The following is a 24567-nucleotide window of genomic DNA, read 5'->3' as shown; positions in this document are numbered from 1 at the left end:
TGACTGCCTAATGGTGACAATGGTGTCATCAGCAGACGATTGTGCTGGCTCCCAAGGCACACATCCACCATCAGGAGCTAAGCACCCTGGCAACAACTGTACTCAGTCCCCTGCAATGATATAAAAGAAAAATTGAAATAAAACCTAATGGTACTTCTGGCTAAGGCTCTAGAAACCCCCAGGAAGGATGGTGCTTGGAAGGAAGAAGCCCTGACTCCTCATAATGGTGGCTTATAGATGCCCTAAGACATTTAGAAAATCCACATAACATCACTAAGCAGGATCCCTTGCCAATAGGCTTCATGGGGTATGGCAGAGTATCTGGAAAGGGACACAAAACACATCCATCCTTCTGTTTATGACAACTCGGCTTTCTTTGGAAACATCCTCTAGAAGAGCTTCAAAACTAACTCTTAATGCAATATTTTTCCTGAATTCATTGTCCCTCTTAGAAATCAAGAAAGCTAGAGCTAAATCACTCCTCAGCCTTCCTCCTCTCCCCCTAAGACCCAGCTTCCCCTTCCACACCCCCACCCCAACCCCAAAGTGTGTTCCCAGCCCTCTTCTGCCATCTCTCCCTTCCCTGACCTGCCCCTACCCAACCTGATGTTCCTTTCCCATCCCTATCTGTCACTATGCTGAGCCCCAGCCCTTGAGCCTTTGCTGCCTAGACTGTAAATCTGGCCAAGGCTGAGAACAGCAAACAAAGGAGCAACTATGAGAACTGACAGCTCAAGGACTCTGGCATCAGGTTTGCCCTGGGCTGCCTCGCCCAGGAGGTACTGGCAAGGCTGGTCTCCCCGCAGGGCACCCATATATCTCAAAATGACAGAGGGTGTAACTGGCCCTAAGACAGTTCTACAGTGCTGCTGCTATGACACAGCAGAGGGCACTGGGAAGAAAAGGACATTCCTGAGTAATGAGAAGTGATAGAAATGGAAACGAAGTGGATTGCAGAGTTGACAAAACTTGGCATAAAATATTATCCCTAATATCCTGAATTTCTCTTAGCAAACGAAGAGGACTGGAAAAAAAAAAAAAAGAAGAAGAAAGAGAAGGGGGAGAAAGGGAAGACTACAGTTCTAGCTTCGTGTAAAAAGTGTAGTTACGTTATGTATTGATATGATGTTATGAAATGGTCATGTTATAAAATGGTTATTCCAGATATGAATCTGAGCTCAGCTGCAAGCTTATTTTTAAATCCCAGTTTCAGGGGAAAGGACTCTCAAGTGGGATCCAGCCCTAAAAGCCTTCCACGGAGAGGGTGTGGTTAAGCTCATAGGTGTTGCTATCTTCTTCCTCCAAGAGCAGCTTGTCGATGGTCAAGGAACTGATGGCTCTCCTGGGGTCATCCATGTCCTGAAGGACTGGTTCAGGAATAGAGATGGGGAGCTGGACAAACTGAGGCCCAGGCAGGGTTGGGGCTGGAGGCTGGTACTGCAGGGTGGAGGTGGGCAGCGTGGAAAGAGGTTGAGCCCACGGGAAATAGGTGAGGGGCGCCTGGTGCTCTGGGCCCTCCAGCTGGGGTCCCACCGTGGGTGTGGCAGCGCTTCTTGTCTGTGATGAGGAAACACAGGACCAAGGTTTAGCAGCCCTGGCACATCCACCTGCCCACCCTTGACTCAAGAATCTCCAATTCTTCCTTTAACTCTGCCCTTCCCTGTTTCTCACTTCAGGGGGTTCTACCTCCTCCTTCTCAAAACCTCCCTCAAGGGAGAGCTAGACACACTTAAATTGCATTCATCATCTGTCACTAGCTACATGTTCTTGCTCATGCTACTTCCCAACTCAGAAGCTCCATTTTTCTCATCTATTAAATGGGATACAATTGGTAATGAAGTCATAGGGTTGAGCAAATTAGAGAGGATTTTCTAGATTTCATTGAATATAAAATACATCCCAATTTCAGAAACCTTAAAATGTAAAAAATACATGTATCTTAAAGTCTGAATTATACATGTTAAAGAATGAGGCTGTCACATAGCCCAGAAGCTGTATCTTTAAGGTGGCCACTGTCCTGCCCAGACACACTGGCTCAACACAGCAGATCTGGTCTCCTGAGGTCTAGGTGAACAACACAGCTGTATCACTTTCTAGTGATGACCTGGGAGGCCCAGCCATTCTGTGGTAGGGGAAGCACTGCTCTGTCAGTGAATGTGGCCTTTCTGCTGCTGCTTGTGCCTCCTGCATCCTCTCCTCCAGTTTCTGAGCTGCAAATAGCCATGGCACTTCCGGTGCCCCATGATGCTCCAAGGCCCAGGGCCATTCTCCCATGAGCTCCATGAACCAAAAATCCCACCTATACAGTGACTATCTCACAAACCTAGATCCCGCCTGCCAGAGGCAGCGTCTAGATCCTACTATTCTTTCACAGTGGAGGCAAGTAGGCACAAGTAGAGGTTCTCTGAATGAATTGGTGTTAAGATGGCCAAAATCTCCCCCTTTCATCCCTATTCCCTTGTCATCTCTCTCCAGTTGCCACTATGCCTTGAAAATAAACTACTGGAGTCTTTTAGAACACAATTTTTTTTTCCCCAGCTTCCATATTTGGGTCCAGGAGGTCTAGAGAAGGGTCTGGAGTTCTGCATGTCTAGTTAGATCTTAGGCCATGCCAATGCAACTGGTCCAGGGAGCACAGTTTGAGTAGCAAGGCTTTACGGTGTTTTTTCATAGCATGTTAGAGCTGGAAGCTCCCCACATCCTGGCTGGTGTGCACATTTCACTGTGCACAGCCACTTCGTCTCCTTTGACATGAGCCTCAGGAGCCCAATCCAGCAACCTGAAACTAGACAGGATCTGGAAAAGCCTGATTATTTCCATTACTTGAAAAATCCAAATGGAAACCCTTCATTTTTGTCTCCTCAACTTCTATAGGTCAATTGCAACTGCAGGGTTCCTTGTGCAGGGGTAGAATTACAACAAAACAGCAACATACAGTTCTTATCTCTGCTGATCAGGAGTGCTGACTGGTAGCACAAGCCAGCTTTGATGAGTTAATTCACAAAATAGCAAAACAAATAAATTATTTCTTACTAAATACAGTTTGTTTGCTACACAGAACATTTCAAAGAAGAAGGTGGGGATGATGAAAGGGAATAAATAAAGAAAAGAATCCTTGGTAATGAAATGGCTGGGAACCATTATGTCCTGCCCTCTTTGTCCCCGCCAAGGGCCCCTGATATGGAAATGAATTGCCTGAGGAAGGTGTTGAAACATCTCCATCTCTGGAGCCAGCCAGCACACAGGGACCCCTCCTCCCTCACTGTAGAAGCAGAGACCTTCATGTCAAGGGTAGCCAGGTGGGCCTTCCACAAGCCTTCCCAGGGAGGGGCTTAGAGGCAGGGAACAGGTGTATCAGATGATACTAGACCCTCCAGGGAACCCAAGGGTCATGGCGAACCAAAACAAGCTCCACCTGGAGGGTGGCCTCTATGACTGCTCAGGAAACCCAGCTCTACTTCCCAATTTCCCTGGAGTACAGCTGGGTACCCCTACAACTATCGGCCTTTTCTTTCCTGCACACTGGAGGGACTCCCATTCCTTTGGTCACTTATGTCACACCATTCACACAAAACTATGACTGCCTTCCCCCATTCCTGGGGGCAGGAGTGGCAGGGAGCAGGCCCTTCTTTTTTTGCCTGGCACTTAAAGGAGGCCGTTGGTTGACATTGCTGGCAGACTTTGATGTGATGACAGTAAATAACATTTATTGAGTGATTTCTGTATGCCAGGAACTGTGCTAAGACTTCCACATGCATAACCTCATTTCATCCCAACAACCACCCTCTTGTCAGTATTTCCATTTTATAGATGAGGACAGTGAGGCTCCCACAAGTCAAGTTAGTAAGCCAGGGACATACAGCTTATAAGTAAAAGGCTGGGATTTGAACACAAGCAATCTGATCTTAGAGACAGAGCTCAAAAACCAACAAAAATGACCCTATAGCTGGGTCTGACTCAAAATATATAGTTTTCTGAAAAGTTCTGTCATCTTTTGCTCAGCCTAGAAATCTTCCCACAATCAGTGAACAAATCACTCCCTTAGTTATTTGAATTAAAAGGCAGAGTCCACCTGGTATCCCATTCACTAAAAACTTCAATTTGTCACCAAGACTCACTGCTTACAGGCCAGCTGGGGAGATTCAGGACAGAAGCAGGAGCTCTCCCCAACCAAAAGGAACAAAAGGCACGACAAGACAGGTATCTTCATGGGAGATAGTTAGGTAAATGAAAATAGGAGCAGGCCTCCTGGAGGACATGGTAGACCTGGATGACCTGATGATCCCAGGAACCAACAGCAAGGAAGACCAGGGGTCAGAAAGCCCTACTTCTAAACAGGTGCCATAGGCAGGCAGATACATCTCTGTTTTGTGTGACATACCGTGACGTTGGTGATGAGCGGAGGGGAGGCGTAGGTCAGCACTGAGGAGGGCCCTACAACCGTGTAGCTCGGACACACGGGCTGCACATACATGTCAGCTGAGTAGGGGCAGCTGACAGCTTCATGGGACACATACTCAGTGTAGGGTGTCCATGGGGTCAGGGGCTGGAGAGTGGCCGGGGCAGGTTGGGAAAGCCAGCCGGCACATAGGGCCCCCTCCTCCGTCACTGTAGAAGCAGAAACTTCCATGTCAAGGCAGGAGGGACCTGTGGGAGAAAGGAAATTATAGAACTGCCCATGCCACCCAGATGAGGGGACTGAAGGACGCCAGGGCTGTGGGGAGTTCTTACCCACTGTGGTGTAGGTCGCCAGGGGCTGATGGGGCAGCACCACCTAGAGGGAGAAGACAGGACAGGACTGGCGCTTAGCCATCTTCACTCAGTTCTATGCAGAGAACCCATCCAGGGACTCCAGGGCAGAAAGCTTAGGCAAGACTCTCCCTGATCTGAATAAAACACTCCAGCCATTTAGAGGGATTTGTGTTTCCATTTTGCAAGAATGCTGTGATTTAGGGAAATGGCACCTTTCTCTTCCCAGAAAGAACTCCCAACTCACACCAAGGTGTGTGTCATTCACTTCCTGAGGCCGCATCAACAGCTCTGTTCAATGGGATGAGCAAGCCGGCCCCCCGCCCCTCATCCCACCTCAAGGAACTGGGTCTGTCTCCTATACATCCCCATGTAACTGCCTGCCTTCCTTCCCACAAAGGTTTCACCCCTGCCCAACCCTCTGTGACCCCCAACCCACCCACTGCCCACTGTGGCCCCCTCACCGCAGTAGGTGTAACAGCTGCCCCGCTGCTGGCATGGCCACGCTTCCTCCTCAGCAGTTCCTTCACTGGCTCCTTCACTCGCACACCCTGGTATGGCCGAGGTGGGGCCGGAGCTTGTTCTGGAGCTGCGGCTGTGGAAAGCAAAGTTACCGGAACCTGTGGCCCTTCTCGGACAAACCCCAAACCCAGGTGCCCATTGTCTCAAGGATCCGCCTACTCGACTAAGCTGTGCTGGAACACGAGGACCACATGAGACTTCCTAGAATGTTTCTCCCAGTATTGTCACTCTTCCTGGCCTCAAGCCCTCTGTGGCTCCTTCACACCCAGAAGTTGATGCCCAGCCCCTCTGTCTAAAATGAAAGGACTTCACAGTGAGATCTGAACCATTTTCCTAACCACTTTGCACAGTAACAGCTACATACACTCTGATTCCACCAGAAGGTCTGTCTTCTTCTCTACACGGTCCCTATATGTCTTTCCTTCTCATCTCTTGAGGTTTACCATGGGCAGATTCTCTCCTACGTCTTTCAACCCCTATAAACTATGGAATTTCTACAACCACAACTCAGATATTCCCAGATCTGGTTAGTATTCATCATAGGTGGCAGCAGAGGGCGGCAGAAAGATCTGGGACTTTGAGTCCAATGGCACAGGCCTCGAATCCTGCCCCTGAGACTCTGAATTTATTATCAAAAGAATATTCTGAGGAGTCACTTGACCTAATAAATAAGAAATTAGCTATATGCTTTGAATAAAATCAGATACACAGTAAGCACTCAAGAAATTTTTATCTGCAGATAATATTATTTTTGGTATAAATTTCTAATGCCACAGTTAGATTATAAACTTCCCAAGGTGAGCTATTACACCTTATTTATCTATATCTTCTCAAGTGGCATGTCCCTAATGAGTTCAGTAGCTATTTGTTGATTAATCAATTGGTGATTCTTTAAAATGTGCTTTCATTCATCTTTCCTTCTCCTCTTCAGTACCTTTAGAATTAATGGGCTATTGCAAGAGGCACCTAGGTTCTCTGGAATGCCCAGGACATAGGACAAACACCTAATGGTGAACTATACAACCTGGGACCAGGTTTTCCTTGCTGCTAAAAGGTTTTCTCTACCTTTGTAATCAACGAAACTAAAAGCACCAACCCAAATACAAGAAACCAAAAAACCAATCCAAATATGGGCCAGATCATAGGGCTCTTCTTAACCAGGGAGAGCAAGCCAAAAGTAATCCTGGCTAAGCTGTGACAATGTGCCTGCTCAGACAGCCTGTGGTCTAGGAGCCCTGGATCCTTGGAGGCCAGGCCTAGATCAGCCAAGAGTGGTGAGAAGCGCTGACCCTTAGGACTTACATTCGGGGCCCATTATCATTCACTGATAAGGACCCCAAGGACCTGGTCTCTGAATCAAAGGCCCGGAAGCCTTGAGTAGCTGCTAAACCCGGATCCAGAGTGCTGCCTTGGCTGAACTTTGCTCAGCAAATACTCAGCTGATAAGGTCCTGGGTCTGAGTCAGCACAAGGCCTCCCTTTGGGCTGTGGGTATCAGCTTGGCCTTGCCTCAAAGCCCAGTAGGCAGAGAAGCTTAGGCACAGGTAGCAAGAAGGAAGCAAGCCCAGGGACAGATGATGTGCATCAGGCTAGTCTTCAGACACACCAGCTGGGGTCCCTCACCTGACCATGTAGCAGAATCAACCAGAGTGATGCCAAATCTGATAGCCAGGCCCCTGCTCCCAGAGAATCTAATTCTGGGTGGGCCTAAGAGTCAACATGGATAGAAATCCCTCTGGTAATTCTGAAGACGTGCTGGGATTGGAATTACCGATAATTCATCCCTGATTTAACAGAAGAATCTCTTTACAACATCCCAACGGGAGATTAATTATCCTCATTTTAACTTTTCTTGTCATAACAAGGGTTCTGAACTGGTCTTCATTCACTCTTTCAAATTCCTGGGCACCATGTTCATCTTGCAGTCTAGTCAGGAATATAAGCAATAAACCAGCTACCAGCGGAATGAAGGCCAAAGCCTATGAAATTCAGGCTGACACATGAGTATACAACAGGAGAAGCTGGCCTAGTATCTGTGCCTCCGATCACCTTCACCTTAATTCTAAGAAGCAACAGCAATGAACGGGAGAGCCAAAAACACTGGTGTTCAAATCTAGGTTGCTACTTACTGCTAGAAAATTTTCAGTTTTATTTAATGACTCTGGGCCTCAGTTTCGTCATCTGTAAAATGAAAATAATAACCCATCCCTAATACAATTATTGCAAGGATTAACTGAAGTGATTCACGGGAGATACCAAGGCCAGGCTCAGGCATATGGTAGATGCTTAATACATGTTTTTTTCTTCTCTTCCTTCCATCCCTTCCACTGTCCTTTGGAGAACTATAATGTCAGAAAGCTTTTCCTTCTACTGAACCTGTCTGTGGTAAGAAGAACTATATTTCCTTACATTACTTTCTAAAGAAACTCACAATTCATCCATTTATAGCTTTCTCCTCCATGAGATGAGGATCATAATGGTATGCATGTTGTAGGATAATTGGATAATATTATCCTACAACCCTACAACATGTAAAGTGCTTGCAACAGAATTTGGCACGGGATAAGCATTTGATATATGTGAGCTAATATTATCATTAGTAGTACTATCCTTTTTTAGCATCTGAAGGTCCTGGAGACCTGAGTGACTTCCCAGTCCTTAGTCAATTCTTAGTGACCTCTTTTTTAACCCCAAGCATTCTTTCTGGGTGTATCACTCCCATATAAACTCCACTTGCCATGTCTGTATCTGTTTATTGATGCCCCATGCTGCTCATGGAACCTAGGTGTGGCCTTACTTGGCAAACAGCAGGGATATCTGCTTCTCCCATATTCTGCTTACCCCTTCTCAGGGTCACCACAGCCACATCAGCGTCGTTCACACTCATGTCATCCAACCCATGCTTGTTTTTAGCTGGACTTCCAGGTATTCCTTCAGCACAAAATGCAGAGTAAGGCACTGTGCACTTGTGAAAAATTCAGGGTATGAAGTTATCTAGGGGTCCGAGCACTGTGGTCACCCTCTAACCTTAGCTAGGAGACAAGAAAGGCTCCATCCCATATGCACACATCTCAGCCCAGATCAAAGAGAGGTACATTGCTCTCCCCACTTTGATTTGCATATACAGTTCTGGGGAAGGGCCCAGAGGCCTCCAAGTTTCACTCCCTACCAGGAAGGGGACACACCACACACTTGGCTGGACAGAGACCAGCTGGGCACTTCCAGGATCTTGGGCTTCCTGCCTCCTGTTGTTTTTAAATCAATGAACAAAGAGGGTTTGGAGGAAGTGCTGCCAGCAGAGTATCGCCTTCTAATGCCTGGACTTCCTTGGAAGCCAGTGTCAACAGATGTGCCCTGAAACAACAGAGTGTATGCAGAGCAATTTCTAAGTCCCCACCTCCTGCTATTACAGTTGCAAAGTCCCACAGCTTCCAAGGTCGCCTGATGCCCACTCCTGTGTCCGCAACCACCTGCCAAGGAATCCTGTAACTGACTCCATCTGAGCAGACAAGAGTGAGGCTGCTTCCGACAGCATCTGTGCAAAGTGTTTGTGAAATATCAGAATCCAAAGCCTCAGGACAATTCCTAAGGGAGCCCAAAAGTGAAGTGCCTTTCACACCAAACTCTGTGGAGCAACAATGGACCTAATTCCACAGTAAACATTGTGCTTCTAACTGCCACCAGCATGAGAAATGAGCCCACAAATACAACTTTGCAAGAGGAAAAGAAGTTTGTCTGAAATCATGATTGCCTCACCTTGGGGCTGCTGGATCCCTGAATTGAACTAACTTTAAAACAGCTGAGCCAGGCACAGTGGCACATGCCTGTAATCCCAGAAGCTCAGGGGCAAGAGGATCACAAGTTCAAAGCCAGCCTCAGCAAAAGCAAGGCACTAAGCAACTCAGTGAGACACTGTCTCTATAAAAAATACAAAATAGGGCTGGGGATGTGGCTCAGTGTTTGAGTGCCCCTGAATTCAACCCCGCCCCCCCCCCCAAAAAAAAAAGAAAGAAAAAAGAAAGCAACTGAACTGGAATATTTTAAAGAATTTTTAAGAATTATTAAAATAATGTTTTAAAATAACAATGAAAAAGACTATCCAAAGAAAATAAAAGAGCAGATTGAAATAATAAATACATCAGCAGAGAAGATGAAAGCCCAATTTCCCAAAGTAGAATTAAATAGAAATTTTAATAATCCCCTGATCAAATTGTAGCTCTAGATAGAATAGCCTTAAAGCCTGAAGGTTTCTTGCTATTTAGCATGTGGTTTTAGGGTCTTTTAAGTCTCCCAGGGCATTCCTTTGTCCATCACAGAAAAATCTGTCCACCTAAACATGAACCTCTTGGCCTTAATTGGAAATCTCCCTTTGGGGCTGAGAAGTTCACCATATTGCCTTTCCATATCACTGGAAGTCAGTTGCCATTAGGGTGTAGGGGAGGAATGAAGTTAATTTAGAGCAAAACCCATTAATTTGGCCCCAGTGAGGGCTTCCCTTTTCCAAAATGAGCAATGAAAAAAATATGAAGGTATAAAAAGTCAGCAGAGTGTATTTCAGTTCCCTCTGCCACACACCCAGACACGCTTCACGTCACAAAAATAAGAGTCCTGCAGCTGCCGTTCCACTGGAGACCACAGAGCATGACAGACTTAGGCCAACAGGTCACCTCACACAGCATCCCTGGCTGCATATTTGTGCTCGCTCTCCACCAAGCTAAGGATACAGGATTCTACTGATTTTAATAAGTATGGCGCTCCTGTTCCTTGATGGAGGTATAATAAAATTTTGCTGAGGAAATATGCAAAATTTCAGCACATGTTTATTTAATGATCCCATGCAAACCACATTGAAGCCACAGCACAGAAACTACTCAACTAAGGAGGCAGGTCACCAGGCACTGGTCACCAATAACCAACCTCTCTTCCCGAGCAGATCTAAAAGAGCCATGTCATACAGGCATTTATTCCCTACATCAGCCTCCAAGATGCTCTTGAGAGAAGACCCTTCTTCCAGCCATGTTCTCTTGTGATTTCCCATCAGTCTAGCCAGCAATTTCAACAACAGTTAAGAGAGATGCTGGGTTAGGTGGGATCTCAGATAAGCATGCATCTCTATCACACAGGAACCAGAGAACAGAAATCTTTCTAACCCATCTTGACAACCCATCCTGACAATCTTGCCCACTGAGAAGTCTTCCCATTTACAACTGGTTGAACCTCAAGACTATAGCCACACCACTCCATTTTGAAAGATAAAAACTTTCAAGCTCAGAAGGACATGCAACACACTATCGATGATGACACTCTATTGATCGCTCCAGGTTACCACTATAAGATCTTTTGCAGCTGATCTTCATTATTATTAAAAAGAAAGAAGTAGATTCACTAAGGAAAAACAAAATTTTCTCTTTACTTACAGTAAAACAACAACAAAAAAAAATGAACAACAGAAATATGAACCTAGGGCTAATGAATTTGCCCTAGCTTCTAACTGAAAACAAAGTCTGAAAAGTTGCTGACATTATTCACTTGAGTGTAAAGAACCTTGTTTATAGTCATGGCCTAAGAGAGTTTAGATCTTCTGGAAAAGTAGACTAAAGAATTTCCTAACTGTAATGCTACTGCTGGTGCTCTTTTGAGGGTGAAGGCCTGAGTCAAATTTGTTCTTTCCATTCATGAACAATGGCTGACTTTTCTCCAAGCAGGAAGAAAGAACTTGGGCTTTGGCCAAAGTTTGGACTTGACACACTACAGAAAGGCTTTCCCACCCAATTTACTCTAGATTGTAGTTTCCTTTTTTTCTTTTTTTTTAATGTACTCCAACAAAGAGATTCCATATACATGTAAATGTGGGCTTTCCATTCACTAATGTTTGAACTGAAGGGAACTCGCAGCCACGACATGTAAACACATCACTCATATATTCTAGAAATCTAGATAACACTCAAGGAAGAGAAGAAAAAAGTGGATAATGAAAGAAGAACAAAGGCAGGAGATGTGGCTTTCAAGTTGTTCAGAAGATTTGAGAGAAAATGGACTAAATTGGGATTTGATGTTGCTTCTCAGTGTGCTAGGGCAGCTAGGGAGTAATGGCTGTCATGACCAGCAGGCTGGGATGTCTCTCTCAAGAGATCTCAAAGATGGTGGTTGATTCTGGACTGGTCAGAAAAGGGGAAGAGTCAGGGGCATTTCCCCTCCCTGTGTCCCCACTCTAAAGCACACATTCATTCTCAACATCCCTGCAGGATGCTCACTTACTAACCACAGGCAAGTACAATGGGAAAAGCTCCAGTTACGTAGAAGTTTCCCAGACCTAGGGGTGCTGAAGGGAACTAGAGAGAACAGTCCTGATAGAGAGAGCCAGGGCAGGCTTGCACCTGAAGTACGTTTGGAGTAATTGCAAAGGGTTGTTTAGTTTTAGAGACACAGAGCTCCAGGCCACAGGGGCCTAGGAACCTGGTGATTGCCGTGTAAAGGAAGCCCTAGCCAGTGAGGATACCCACCGTGATCACACAGGGACTCCTCTCAAGTTACTTTAGGTATAAATGAAAAGCCATTTGCCCACAACCCACCCTGACCTACCAAGCTCCCACCTGAAGTGTTCCCATTCATAAGCCTCGAGTGTTACCTTGATTGCCCCCAAATGTCCTGTATGTCCCACCCCATGACCTCAGACAGAGACAGCCAAAGACCTCAAGTGCAAGAGGCTTCTGTGTGCAGCAGCCCTCTGATTCTTTCACCACAAGCACCAAGTGTTCAGGCGTCCATTCCCCATGTGCTCTCCTCACCTTCCAAACCACCTGTTCACCCTCCCTCCAAACCTCCCATGGAGTAAGCAGAGCATGGAAGGCTCATGGATCCACTTATTCTGTATGCAGAACCAGGTATGTTGAATGAATAGGTGACAAATGTCCATGTGTTTCCTGGTCACAGTCTTAAACTCCCAAGAACTCTGAAATAACCACACTCATATTTGCATGATGATCTGTGGCTCACAGAGCCTTTGACTCAAAAGATTTCATGTGAGGCCTCACTATAACCTCTGAGTCGATGAGGGAGGCATTTTGCTCTCCCTCCCTTCTTTTACAGATGAGGAAAATGATCTTTGGAGATGTTCGGTGACTTGCCCAATACCACACTTAAAATGTTGTCATCAAGCAAACCCAGGACCTCTGATTCCCAACAGAGTACATTTCTTCCTCATCCCCTTCCCCCTTCCTCCCTGCCTGAGCAAGTCCCATTTATTTCTCTGGAGGTCAAACATCAAATGGTCTCTGAGTCAATCCTAACTCTCCTTTCAGTCGGAGTGTGGGCTTCGATCACTCTGACCCTGTCCCCCTTCATTGCTAGTTCCCCCAAGAAATAGTGTTTCTCAGTCCACAAAGAAACTTGCCAGCAGCCTGTTCACGTGAGGAGTGACAAGAACTGAGAGACTCAAACAATTCCCCGCAAGGTCTTATTTTTGGTATTTTTTGACTGAAATGACAGCAGACAAGTCCACCTGAGAAACCAGCTGCATCTGCCCGCCCTTTACAGAAACTGGGGTCACCAGAGCAGAAAGGGTTCCCATCTCAGATATGCCTTGTCCCAAGGTAGGGGTCAAGATCAAGAGACCACTGGCAGAGCATTCATTGAGCAAGTACTTAGTAGGTGTAGCATGCTAGGTCCCTGCCCTCAAGGAGTTTACAGTCTGCTCTAATGATTATAGAGTTAATCAAATAATAGCACAAGCAAGTCTAGAATTTCAAACTGTGACAGAGCTGCATCTGTTTCAGAACTTGTTTCCACCTCCACCTGACTCAGTAATGCTTAAATGAGCAGCGAGCTAGGGAGCCCTGTCTATAGGGACTGCATAAAGAGAAGAGGGGCAAAAGTCATGACTGATCTCTTCTCTCCAATGCAAAGAGAGGTCTGGGGACAGAGGTTCGGGTCACACCATGCAAGTAAGTCTCATCCAAGACACTAAAAGTGGCAGGCCCTGGGTGAACCATAAGGATGTTTCACCAGCTGGTATAACCCTAGTTTGGTTGATTCGCCCACCAGGAGAAGAACAGTACCAGGGACTCAGATTCTAATATGGAAATCAGCTGGTTTCAGAGATTTTAAATCTGAGAGTTGAATTTGCAATGGTTTTTGAGCCAGAGTAGAGCTACCCTTGATGAAGTCATAACCAGCCTCCATCTAAGGGTGGAACTATTTCATTTGAAAAGGGAGGAAGTAACTAAAGCAACCCTAAAATCCTTGACATTAAGAAGCAGTGTAGGCAGGGTGCAGTGGCACACGCCTGTAATTCCAGTGGCTTGGGAGGCTGAGGCAGGAAGATTACCAGTTCAAAGCCAGCAACTTAATGATACCCTAAACAATTTAGTGAGACACTGTCTCAAAAATAAAATTTTTTTAAAAAGACAGTCTTTGGATACAATTCAGTGGTTAAGTATCCCTGTGTTCCATCCCTAGTACCAAAAAAAAAAAAAAAAAGGAGGAGGATGAGGAGTAGCAGCAACAGCAGCAGAAGCAGCAGTGTGGTATAGTTTGTGTCTTAGGCAGACCTACTTTGCCAAGCCTGTTACACTCCTTATTACCTGTGTGACCTTTGGAAAATCACTTAGCATATGTGTGCATCAGTTTGTCTCTCTGCAAAATAAGAATAACTTCCACCTTAAAGGGTTATTGCAAGAATTGTGTAAGATTGACACATGCATCTGGTGCATAATAGACTATTTTTGGATGACATATTGGGTATTGCCTCAGATTTTTTAAAGAGTAGCAGGCCTCAAAAGGGGAAAGAAAGGGCCTAACCTGAGATCTGGAGAGCAATAGATCTTTATTAGGCATTGAACAAAAGAGTTCAACCACCCTGAGTACCCACCTAAATTCTATAGCAAGGCAGCATCATAGGGAGAAATGGAGAAGAGGAAATGGACACATCTTTCTTTATTAAATATAGGCCTGAATCTAGAATTGCCAGTCTGACCTAGGACAGGAAAAAAAAAAAAATCTGTGGGTTAGGCAACTGGAGGAGACAGCTAGAAATTCAGTAGTTTATTCCCTGATCTCTGTCTAGTTGTGATTTTCTTATGAAAGAAAGAAACTTTTCCTGAAACATTCATTTAAGGACCACCACTCCCTTGGAAGGACTTTCAGACCCAGCAACAGTTGTGCACTTAATGTCAGATCCAAAGGCCCGAGGCTCACGGGGGCCTGGGATACAGTCGTTATGGGTGGAAGTAGTCCCAATGATGGACTCATGTTAAAAGACAAGATACCCGTCAAGATGAGCTTTGGTGGGTAATTCTCAGATTTACTAACCAATGGCCCTCATGATGTGGGGGATTCCCCTGTGAAGGACAGTGCAGAAGAGTTGGGGTTATTAGAATATCAAGTTTGGGAAAGCTGTGACTAGGTCAATTGTTGAAGAATTTCCCCTTCCCCTTATTTACTAGAAACCCAAAAAGACTGAAAACATGACCTTCACATCTCCAAAGCTCCACAAAGACAAATGCAACACTTCCCAGCACTTTAATCTGTAAGCCAAGAACCTCTGCGCAGCCACCATGAATCTTGTTGAAAAGAGTGAAGGATTGATCAGGTCAGGTGGTTGTCTGTGATCTGAAGAATCCTAGAATATAGTTATAGTGACTGGAGGTGCCAAAAGAGGGACAGAGGCAGGGAAATATGGAAGTTAATGAGCAATCTGAACTCTGGATAACTCCTCAGAACTGCTCCATCTTAACTTTTACATTAGGGTTCTGTGGACTTGGTTTGAATAAAGAGAATTATGACCACAAAAATTGTGTATATCAACCGATATGTCCTTGGATGGTCTTCTCAATGCTAAGATGCATCTGTATGTCTCAGAATCTTAGCAAAGAACCTATCATCAATGCCTCAGGACCTATATACCTCTATGTCATATGTTTGGTGGCATATTTCCTGATCCCAACTACCCTTACTTCCTTCTGAAGATAATTTATTTCATTTGTTAATTTCTCTATCTAGAAGTCATTCCATTATTGGATGGGTTGATGGATGGATGGATGGATGGATGGATGGATGAGTACAGGCATGAATGGGATGATGAAGAGATGACAGATTTTCCTTCTGCACCTTTCTTCCCTGAATTGACGTGGCTTTCATCCAACATTAAGACTTTCTCCTATTTTCAACTCCTTTGCCTCTCTTCATTCCTTTCTTTTCTCTCTCCTCAAGATTTCTCAGACCAGAAAGTTTTAATAAGCTTTATTTTTTTTCCTTACTTTCAATTCAATGTATGATTCTTTCTCTTAAATTAAAAAGAAATTCAGCTTTTTTTAAGGGTGGTCAAATTCTTTTTGGTCCCAACACCTGGCCTGAAAATGATTTTAGTTTATAATTCTTTGGCTACCAGCTCTTCCCAGAAATTGGTACTATGAAACCATTACTAAGAAAAGGAGGTAGCACATAGTTGTTTCGGTTTTCGGTATCATTAGTGCTATTTCTTGCATATTTCAAGTGTCATTCTGCTCATGAGTAGTTTATAAACACCTTGGTCCAATCTGGTGAATTAAAAAACAAACACAAGTTTTCCAGTCAGTACAAGACGTGCTAGCATCCTACCTTATCAGGGTGGTAGGGTAATCATAGCCAGGTTGGTCACAGAATGGGAGGCTTAACCATCAGCTTAATCATGAGCCCTATTATTAATTACAAGACTCGGAATACATGCCCCACCATTTCATAAGAAATGCAGAACTCAAGAGGGCATACATGTTGCAGTCTACAATTAGCCTGCACAAACTTTGTTCTCAGAGGTAGAGTGAAAGAGAATAAGAAAATGATAATTGTAACTACTATTTATTGGTTCTTACTTAATGCTAAGCACAATACACCCAACCCTATGAAGGAAGAGCCACATCCTTGGCTCATACATAAAGAGATGGTGGCAGAAAGAGGCAAAGGGACTTGCCAGCATCACACACCACTAGGCATAAACCTAGAAGCTGAGCTTTAAACTATTAATAGCAAACAAAGAACAGAGATGGCCCTCTCCAACTCAAATTAAAACCCTACTCCACATCTCACTTACACTCACACACAGAGATGAGAAAGGACAGGCTGGCTCTTGCAAAGTCTAGAAGATTCAGAAGGAAGGAAGTTCCCAGGAGGCAGAAGCCTGGACTCCCAACACAGGCTGCCACACAGGATTTCCATTATAGCTGCTCAGAAAACAGAGGTACTAGATTATTTAGGGCAGGCTCTAGGCTCCTCTTTGAGCCTTCCATTAACCAAGATGTCTGCAAAGGCTCCAAGGAAGTAGGTGCAATAGCAAGCACAAGCCGGGCACAGTGGGAGGGTGAGACAGGAGAATCTCGAATTCAAAGATAGCCTCAGCAAAGGTGAGGCACTAAGCAATTCAGTGAGATCCTGCCTCTAAATAAAAATACAAAAAAAAAAAAAAAGGGTTGGGGATATGGCTCATTGGTCCAGTGCCCAAGTTCAATCACCAGTACCAAAAAAATATACCTATATCTATATTTATATGTACCTACTTATGGATATAGATATCAAGCACAGATCCTGTTTTCTTCAACCAATAAGCTGAAGCATAAGCCAAACACATCAAAAGTGAGTTCTCGCCAGGCATGGTGGTGCATATCTGTAATCCCAGCAGCTCAGGAGTTGAGGCAGGAGGATCAGGAGTTCAAAGCCTGCCTCAGCAAAAGCAAGGTGCTAAGCAACTCAGTGAGACCCTATCTCTAAATAAAATACAAACTAGGTGTAGGGATTTGGCTCAGTGGTCGAGTATCCCTGAGTTCAATCCCCAGCACCAAAAAAAAAAAAGTGAATTCTCAAGACTGGTAGACTTCATTTTGCCCTTGGCTTTACCTAGTGTGGAAGGCCTAAAATTTGATCAAGAGCACTTTCTAAGTGTGTGGCAAACAGAACAGCTTAGCAAGTCATTACTTGAGGTCTGGGTCAAATTAATTTCACTATGTGGGAGAGTAACTAACCTAATCTTGAAGCTTCAATTTCCTCATCTATGCAAAGACCTTGCAACAGAAACTATGCCATGGAGTTTTTATGAGAATTAAATGAGATAACACATTCAAAGCATGGCAAAGACTGGCAGTTGTCACACCCAACATCTGCCTTCTCCCTCCTTCCTAACCACCCCTGCATTCTGGAGTGTGGCAATGTGCCCAGCTAAACAGTTATGCTGCTCTCCCTCCTAGGTAGGAGTGGCCGTTACATGTTAGGAGTTTTGTGTTGGGGGAAGGGGCAGTGATAGAGAGGCATTGTTTTTTGTTTCTCCCTTTTCTTCCTTGACCTTGTCTGAAAATGTGAAGAAGAACACAAATATAGTGGCTCAAATTAGAATGATAGCTATGAAGAAATCGTATGTCATAAGGCATAAGCCATGGATAGCAGATCAGAAAGACAGGGATATCATTGGTGCAGTGTAGACTCCACACAATCCTGAGCAGATAAACATGAGCTTCTTTTACATGACAGAAAATATCGCTTATTTAAATGTCTATTATTTCAGATCTCTTCACGAGCAACAAAATGTAATCCAAATGGGTCCAACAGAACCTTTGGTATATTGCATGCACCAAGTTAAGTACTCAATGACCTGACACTGCTATTTATCACTATTTAAGGGATTAAGTATGTTTTGCTCACAGTTGTGCAAAATCCAAAGGTAAAGTAGAAGCTAGGATTTCAGTCTCCAACTCAGAAGTTCTCAATCTTGACTACACATGAGAATCACCCAGGAAAGCATTTGAAAATCCCAATGCCCAGGGAAATTGAACCAGAAGTTCCAAGTTGGGACTCAGTGTTTCCTAAATCTCCCCAGAGGTTTCCATTGTGTAGCCAATGCTGAAAAGGACAGCTAAAAGCAGATGCAAAAATCCCTTCCCTTATATTATGGACTCTCTTTTTTGGTGGGGGAGTTCTGGACATAGAATTCAGGGGCACTCGACCAATGAGTTACATTCCCAGCCCTGTTTTATATTTTATTTAGAGACAGGGTCTCACTGAGTTGCTTAGCACCTCGCTTTTGCTGAAGCTGGCTTTGAACTTCTGATCCTCCTGCCTCAACCTCCTGAGCTGCTGGGATTATAGGAATGCACCACTGTGCCTGGCATATTATGGACTCTTGAATTAAAAGGTGCTTTATTTTTTATAGGTGCGTAACTCAGCAATAAGCACTGGAAAAGAATTTCAATCAAGTTCAGTTTCCTTGCCCTAAGCCAGGAAAAAAAACAAGTTTCATTTCATATGAGATCCAAAGTGGTTAGGTGGCTGGCTGATGGCCCTGTGTCTGATTTTCTATGGTGCAAACTAGAGTCTTTGTCTCCTGTCTACAAAAACAAGGCCTTGTCTACAGCATCTCACAACCAGGATAAGAGGTTTCAGAGAAGACCTCCTCCCCATCCAAGGCAGGCCCACTTGAATATTGCTAGGTAGTTCTTAAAGGTGAAAATTATGTTAAAGATCATAATCACCCAACTTCAATTTGGTTGGTTCAGAGTGAGAAATTACAGGACATTTTCATTTAGTCAGAAAATAAACTGTTTTTTGGAAGAAATTAGAGGGGGAAAACTGATATACTTATTTTGTAATGAGAAAGTTAAAACAAACATTTATAGGACTTCTTAATTAATCAAATGTGCACACATTCAATGAATAAGTGTAGACAACCTTGATTCTTTTTTTTGTTTATCACAAAAGAATACATTTGGAAGAAAGCTTTCAAAACTTTTTGGGTGTAGAAAGGGGACAAATTTGGCATTTAACTTTAGTAAATGTGGGGAGAAAGAAATAAAATATCCACCATGAAAACCATCTGTTCCTTTACCAATTAAATCTGTGTGCTTGGTAGATGTGTCACCTATTCTACCTGCAGAAGATGCCTGTGAATTTGTGTCTCTCCTTTGGATTCAACTTGTCTTTCACAGCAAGAACCACTGAATCAGTCAGGTTAAGTTTGTTTTCCATTAGCAGGTAAGTCTGTTTTCCATTGTCATGTAGATTATAGGCTTACACCTATAATCCCAACAGCCTTGGAGGCTGAGGCAGGATCACAAATTTAAAACCAGCCTCAGCAACTTAGCAAGGCTCTAAGCAACTCAGCAAGACCTTGTCTCTAAATAAAATATTAAAAAGGGCTGAAGATATGGCTCGGTGGTTAAGCGTCCCTGGGTTCAATCCCTGGTACTAAAAATAAAAAAGGAATCACTGAATCATGGATAAACTTGGTAAACACTAGAGGTTGTTTAGGCCCATTAAGTAAGCAAAGGTTGTATTGTAACACAAAATAGAAATATTAGAGGTGGTGTTCCTTCTTGTTTTAAGTGTGTCTGAATCCATGCAGGAGATTTCAAGTTTCCAAAAATTATATGTATATTTACATTTTCCTTCCCCTTAAGTGCCCTAAGAAACGTTGTCTATTTAATGAAACCCTAGGGTAAATCCTAAGAGTAGAGTTCTATGTTCATGACAATTTTGATATCCTAACTTATCTGTTTGCTAAACCTCCTCTCTGTTCAAGTTATCTGAGAGCAAAGGCATATTTGTGCCGTAGTAATTTGATAATAGCTATTTCCTAAGATGCTTCCTTGGGCACTACAATAAAGCTAACACCCAGGCCCAGTCTATGGGATATGAAACAACCAGTCAAAAGAAAATCAGTTAAGTCTGTTTTCCATTATCATGTAGATTTTTTTCTTAATACAAACAAGAGTAATAAAATGCAGTTGTCTGATTTATTTCCTAACAAGTGGTGTTGAGTATATTATACACATATTATCACTTTTAAGGAAGAAGTTCAATAAAATCAATTTTGGGCATTGGACAAAGTTAATAAATTGGCTGTAAGTTATATCTACCGTTGCTGCTGACACAGTGTAAGCCCAGGATATTGAGTACCCCAAGGAAATGAATGCTTGAAGTACGAAGCAAATTATCTAAGACCAGAGGGCATAAACTTTCTATAACAGGCCAGACGCTTATCACTATAGGCTTCACGTGATGTACTGTCTCTGTCACAACTATTCAATACCATCATCAAAGCAAAATAGCCTCGAATGAGATGCAAATAAAGAGGCATGTGTTCTAATAACTTTATTTACAAAAACAGGCAGTTGGCCTGATTTGACACCCAGGCCATATTTGCAGATCACTATTTTAGACACTTGGAAAATGTCACTAGATCCTAACACTCAAGAATATTTTTGATTGAGGCTTTTTATCTCTTCTAATCAAAAAGTAAAAAAGGACATACAAGAAGGAATTTGGTATAACCCTGATCACTCAAGATGGGCTTACCAGATGGAAGATGTCTGGTAGGGAAGGCAATCACTGACCTGCTTATCAGAGAACTTGATATCACTTCGCCCATATTCTCTACTTTAGTTTTCACGAAAACTAATTAGAATCCCCATTTTCCAGATTTTTAAGAATGTGAGAAGGTGAAATAACTCAGTTGATACCTACCTGTCAAATCCAGCCCTATCTCACTCCAAAACTCATTCTGTTTTTTTCTGTTCCATGACTAGTTGGTGCAGATGTTAGTTCTATGCTATGTGGGACAGGCAGGCAGGGCCAAGTGCAGAACCAGAGAGAGAATCTGCGATTATCCAATTGGCCAGTCAAGTACATTTTTAATCCATAGTAGGGGCCTGAAGATCATTTCTCTGTGCCAGCAGTTCGGAGTATTGTCACGCTATTCTCGGATCTAGCAAAGCCTGTGTTCACATTTAGTCCACAAACAGGGGTCATGGACCAGGTAAGGAGGAGGCAACTTTTACAAAGTGAATGTTTTCTTAACCCTTTCCAGAACCCCAGGGCACAGTCATTTCACCTCATGCCTCGAGGGTGTTTTCTGAAAAAAGAAAGTGCCTTTTCAGCACTCTTGGTGTCTGATTTCAAACCCTGCCCTTCCATCGGTGATTCTAAGTTGGTTGATGATGCAGCCCTGTTTTTACTGGTTTTCCCACAGGGTTTAGTCATCCAGGTGCCCTCCCTGAGTACCACATACGTGGGTCCTGGGTGAGAGGATAGGTGCAGTGCACAGGGCCTTTCCTAGTTTTCTTTAAGGCTCTAAAGGACAATTAAAGAGAACTATGATGTGCATTCATTTGAACATGTGGAAAAGTTCACCCCATTTATTCCCACTGAAGAGCCTACATATGGTCCCCTTTTGATGGAGTTTTTGCTATATCTGGCTAGCCCCCAAGGATATGAGCAAAAAGCATGCCCTTTGGCATCCCCTTTTTAAAAAAAAAAAAAAAAAAGCACACTTTTAATCTCTTAGGGAATATTAGAAAATAAAAAATGTAGTGTCTAACTGAGAAGAGAAAATATTACCTAGAGAAGTAACCCATCTCAGAGGCTGAAGCAGACAGAACCAAGCAGTTAGCATCATTTGCTAAGGATAGTTCTGCAAAAGGGGTATTGTTTTTACCTCCATTTTAAATATAAGAAACAAAAGAACTGAAAAAAGGAGGGACTCACATAAAACCCAAATAATTCAGCTCAAAGTGAGAGGTCATATGGATGCTTAAAAAAGACATTGAGGGCCCCTGCCCTAACCCACAAAGCGCTCCCAATGGTATGGGCTGTCATTGCTTCTGGAAGGATAGGATATTTCTTTATCCTCTTTCTGGTCAAGTTGTACAACATCCAAAGTAAAATGTTCCTAATTATCTTGGAAGGAGTCCATAACTCTAAATCCAAGTTAAAGTTCATTTCTTTTTATTTACAAAAATGAATCTCTCATCACGATATGAAAAATGTTGAAGTCACTCCTCTGTGTTTTGCTTTAACAAATTCCAATTCCAGAGAATTTACACAAGAAATAAAAACAAAAATTGATTATAATGGGACTGTCACATTTTAATTAATGAATTAAATTTCAGAACTTTAAAGTATCCAATAGAATAGTCAATTATAAAATAAACTTCCTAATTCACCTTTTTCTGTAAATCTATATTCTCTTAGACTAAATTTGCTCTGGAGGTAGGTATGCCTGAATTAATTGAAAGGCATTTTAAAGAACTAAGCACCTTTAAAAAGAATAGAGCAATTGTTTTGGTGACACTTCTTGCCTGAAGAAGTACAGAACTGAACTCCCATAAGCTTCATCTCTCAAGAGATTATCTATTTACTTCATTTACCTCATAAAAGAAATATTGCAGATAATCTCTGTATGATTTCAATGATGAATAACACAAGTTCCTGTTTAGTCCACATAATGGAAAATAAAGTTCACAGTTGTTCCATCCAACTCCAGGGATAAAAATCAAGGTCAAAGAGACACCTCCTTCCTTTCCACACTGGGACATACTAGTCTTATCACAGAATGGGAAAAAGAACAAGAGGCCAGAGAGCAAAGCGAATAAAGACCCACTTCTCAAAATCAGTTTTCCACCTTGTGCCAATGCATTGACTTTCAGCAGAGAGCTAAAAAATTCAGATAGAAACAGGTCCCCCAAACTAAACAACGGGCTGAAGAGTATCTGCCTATAAAAATAAAGCCCCTCATGTAAACAACTGTACCACTTTCCCCTCTGGCCCCAACCCCGTATCACATCTGGCTTTTGTTTTGTGAATCATAAACTGCCCTTTCTTCACCACAGTGATTCATACACAGGAGCAGAGATATGATGAGCTGTCCCACCTTGGGACACTAGCTCATCCCCCCCACCCAGCCTGGAAAATCAGCATCACCTCTGACAGGTTGGTTTCTCCACCAGGCTCCATCTCGCCCACCCCCTTCCTTTCTGCTCCCCAGCTTGGAACCCAGGCCCTGTAGCCCCATCACCACCACCTCCCCAACTCCAAGCCAAGGGTGATGTCCTGGCCCCTGACTCTGCTTACTTGGCTTTGACAGCCACAATCAAACCACTTACGTTTTTGCCAGAGCATGGCCTGTGACAGGATGTTGCCTTTTTTCTTTGAAGCAGACAGTTTGGCTTCTTTAATGTGAGACCTGGGTGTGCTTTCCTCCAGTGGAACCACCGCTTGCTCTGAGGCTGCTTCCTCGGCTTTTTAAAGGCCTGAGTTCCCGCTGCGTGGGGGCACGTCATCACATCCTCCCACCTGAGGCACGGGTGCACTTTTTCTTCAGCAACACCGCCTGTCACCCCACTATGTGTGCATCCTCAGAGGCCCATTGGCTATAGAGAGTGCTTCACACCAGAACCAGCCAGCTGGGACTGAACAACCACAAAGCACAGGAGGCCGCGGCCATCTGCACAGAGCCACAGTGTGATGTCCCGAGTGTGAGAGTGTGAAGGTCTGTATGGGTGAGATGGTGTGAGTAACCACGTCAAGTCTTGAATCTCTTTCTTTTGAGGATTCCAAAAGAACCTCTGGAAAATGCTGGGTTTTCTCTGGTGCTCATTCTGGGTTCCACCACCAGGACCTTGGCCAGACTCGGCCTGCCATGGGCGCCTGCTCAACGGGAAATGCGATTCCCAGGGGTCACTGATTCTCAACATGGGAGGAAGCACCTGTCCTCACTTCAAGCCTCACTAAACAACCTCCTCCTCCTTTAATATTGCTTTTCTGTTTATTCTACTTTGAAATGCAGTGGCCCCTCCCCTAGCCCCAGTCCCCACCAAAATGGCAAGCCTTAATTTTGTTTAAATATGGAGGGCATTAGTTCTGATGATAGATATATCCACGGCAAAAGAGGCCAATTCAGGGAAGAAAGGAGAAAATGCCCACACCCCTTAAATGGAGCTGGTTTCTCAAAGGAGTTTTGTTGGCACAGTGAGAACAGGGCCTCTCTCCTAGTGCCCCCCACCTGATTAACAGGAAGCTTCACAAAGGAGGAATAATGGGTTTAACACTTATATTGTATGGGTGGGAGCCACAAGAATTCTTCCCAGTTTGGAAGCCTTCTGTCACTGTGTATCTGAAACCCACAAGTTCAGGATCCAGTGACCCAATCAGTCTGGGGTCTAGACCACTTGGCTAGGACCCCCTAGGGCAGGCCTGGGGCCCTGCAGCTCTGCAGGTCTGGTGCCTCAGAGCAATCTTGCATCGGACCCTCCCATTCTCAAGGGTCAGATGCAAAAAAATTTTTCTCCTTCTGCCTTTAGACACAGAGCTGGGGGCATATAAATCCCCTCCCAGTGTAGCCCTTGCCTTGCTCTCCAATGCATCTCCACTGCCCTCCTACCACTGACTCCCAGTGCCTTTCTAAAGCACTGCTGAATATCTGTGCAAACCCCTACTTTGACCGTCTGTCTTCTCTTGCTGGGTTCCTCTCCCTTCTTTCATCTCCTCTCCCCATCTGAAAATC

General features: G+C 43.9%; 1 protein-coding gene across 1 annotated transcript; it reads right to left on the bottom strand.

Moving 5' to 3' along the window:
• Positions 1 to 594: 594 nt before the first annotated feature.
• On the bottom strand, positions 595 to 23266 carry Pou2af1 (POU class 2 homeobox associating factor 1). The gene is made up of 5 exons (XM_076843785.1): positions 23168 to 23266; positions 5214 to 5344; positions 4732 to 4774; positions 4382 to 4647; positions 595 to 1557 (listed from the first exon to the last, which is right to left on the bottom strand). The coding sequence occupies exons 1-5, from the start codon at positions 23181 to 23183 to the stop codon at positions 1243 to 1245; spliced, it is 771 nt and encodes a 256-aa protein (XP_076699900.1). The 5' UTR covers positions 23184 to 23266; the 3' UTR covers positions 595 to 1242.
• Between the last annotated feature and the right edge of the window lie 1301 nt (positions 23267 to 24567).

The sequence above is a fragment of the Callospermophilus lateralis genome, chromosome 2, assembly GCF_048772815.1.
Source record: "Callospermophilus lateralis isolate mCalLat2 chromosome 2, mCalLat2.hap1, whole genome shotgun sequence".
Lineage (NCBI taxonomy): Eukaryota > Metazoa > Chordata > Mammalia > Rodentia > Sciuridae > Callospermophilus > Callospermophilus lateralis.
Note: the sequence above shows the minus strand (reverse complement) of the source record. Positions and strands in the feature narration are given on the sequence as shown.

Excerpts from the sequence above, each read along its gene's own strand:
- Pou2af1 (XM_076843785.1), bottom strand. Across the intron at positions 4,775-5,213 it reads CAGCTGTTACACCTACTGCG|GTGGTGCTGCCCCATCAGCC; the intron begins GTGAGGGGGCCA and ends TTCTCCCTCTAG. Across the intron at positions 1,558-4,381 it reads CGCTCATCACCAACGTCACG|ACAAGAAGCGCTGCCACACC; the intron begins GTATGTCACACA and ends TCCTCATCACAG.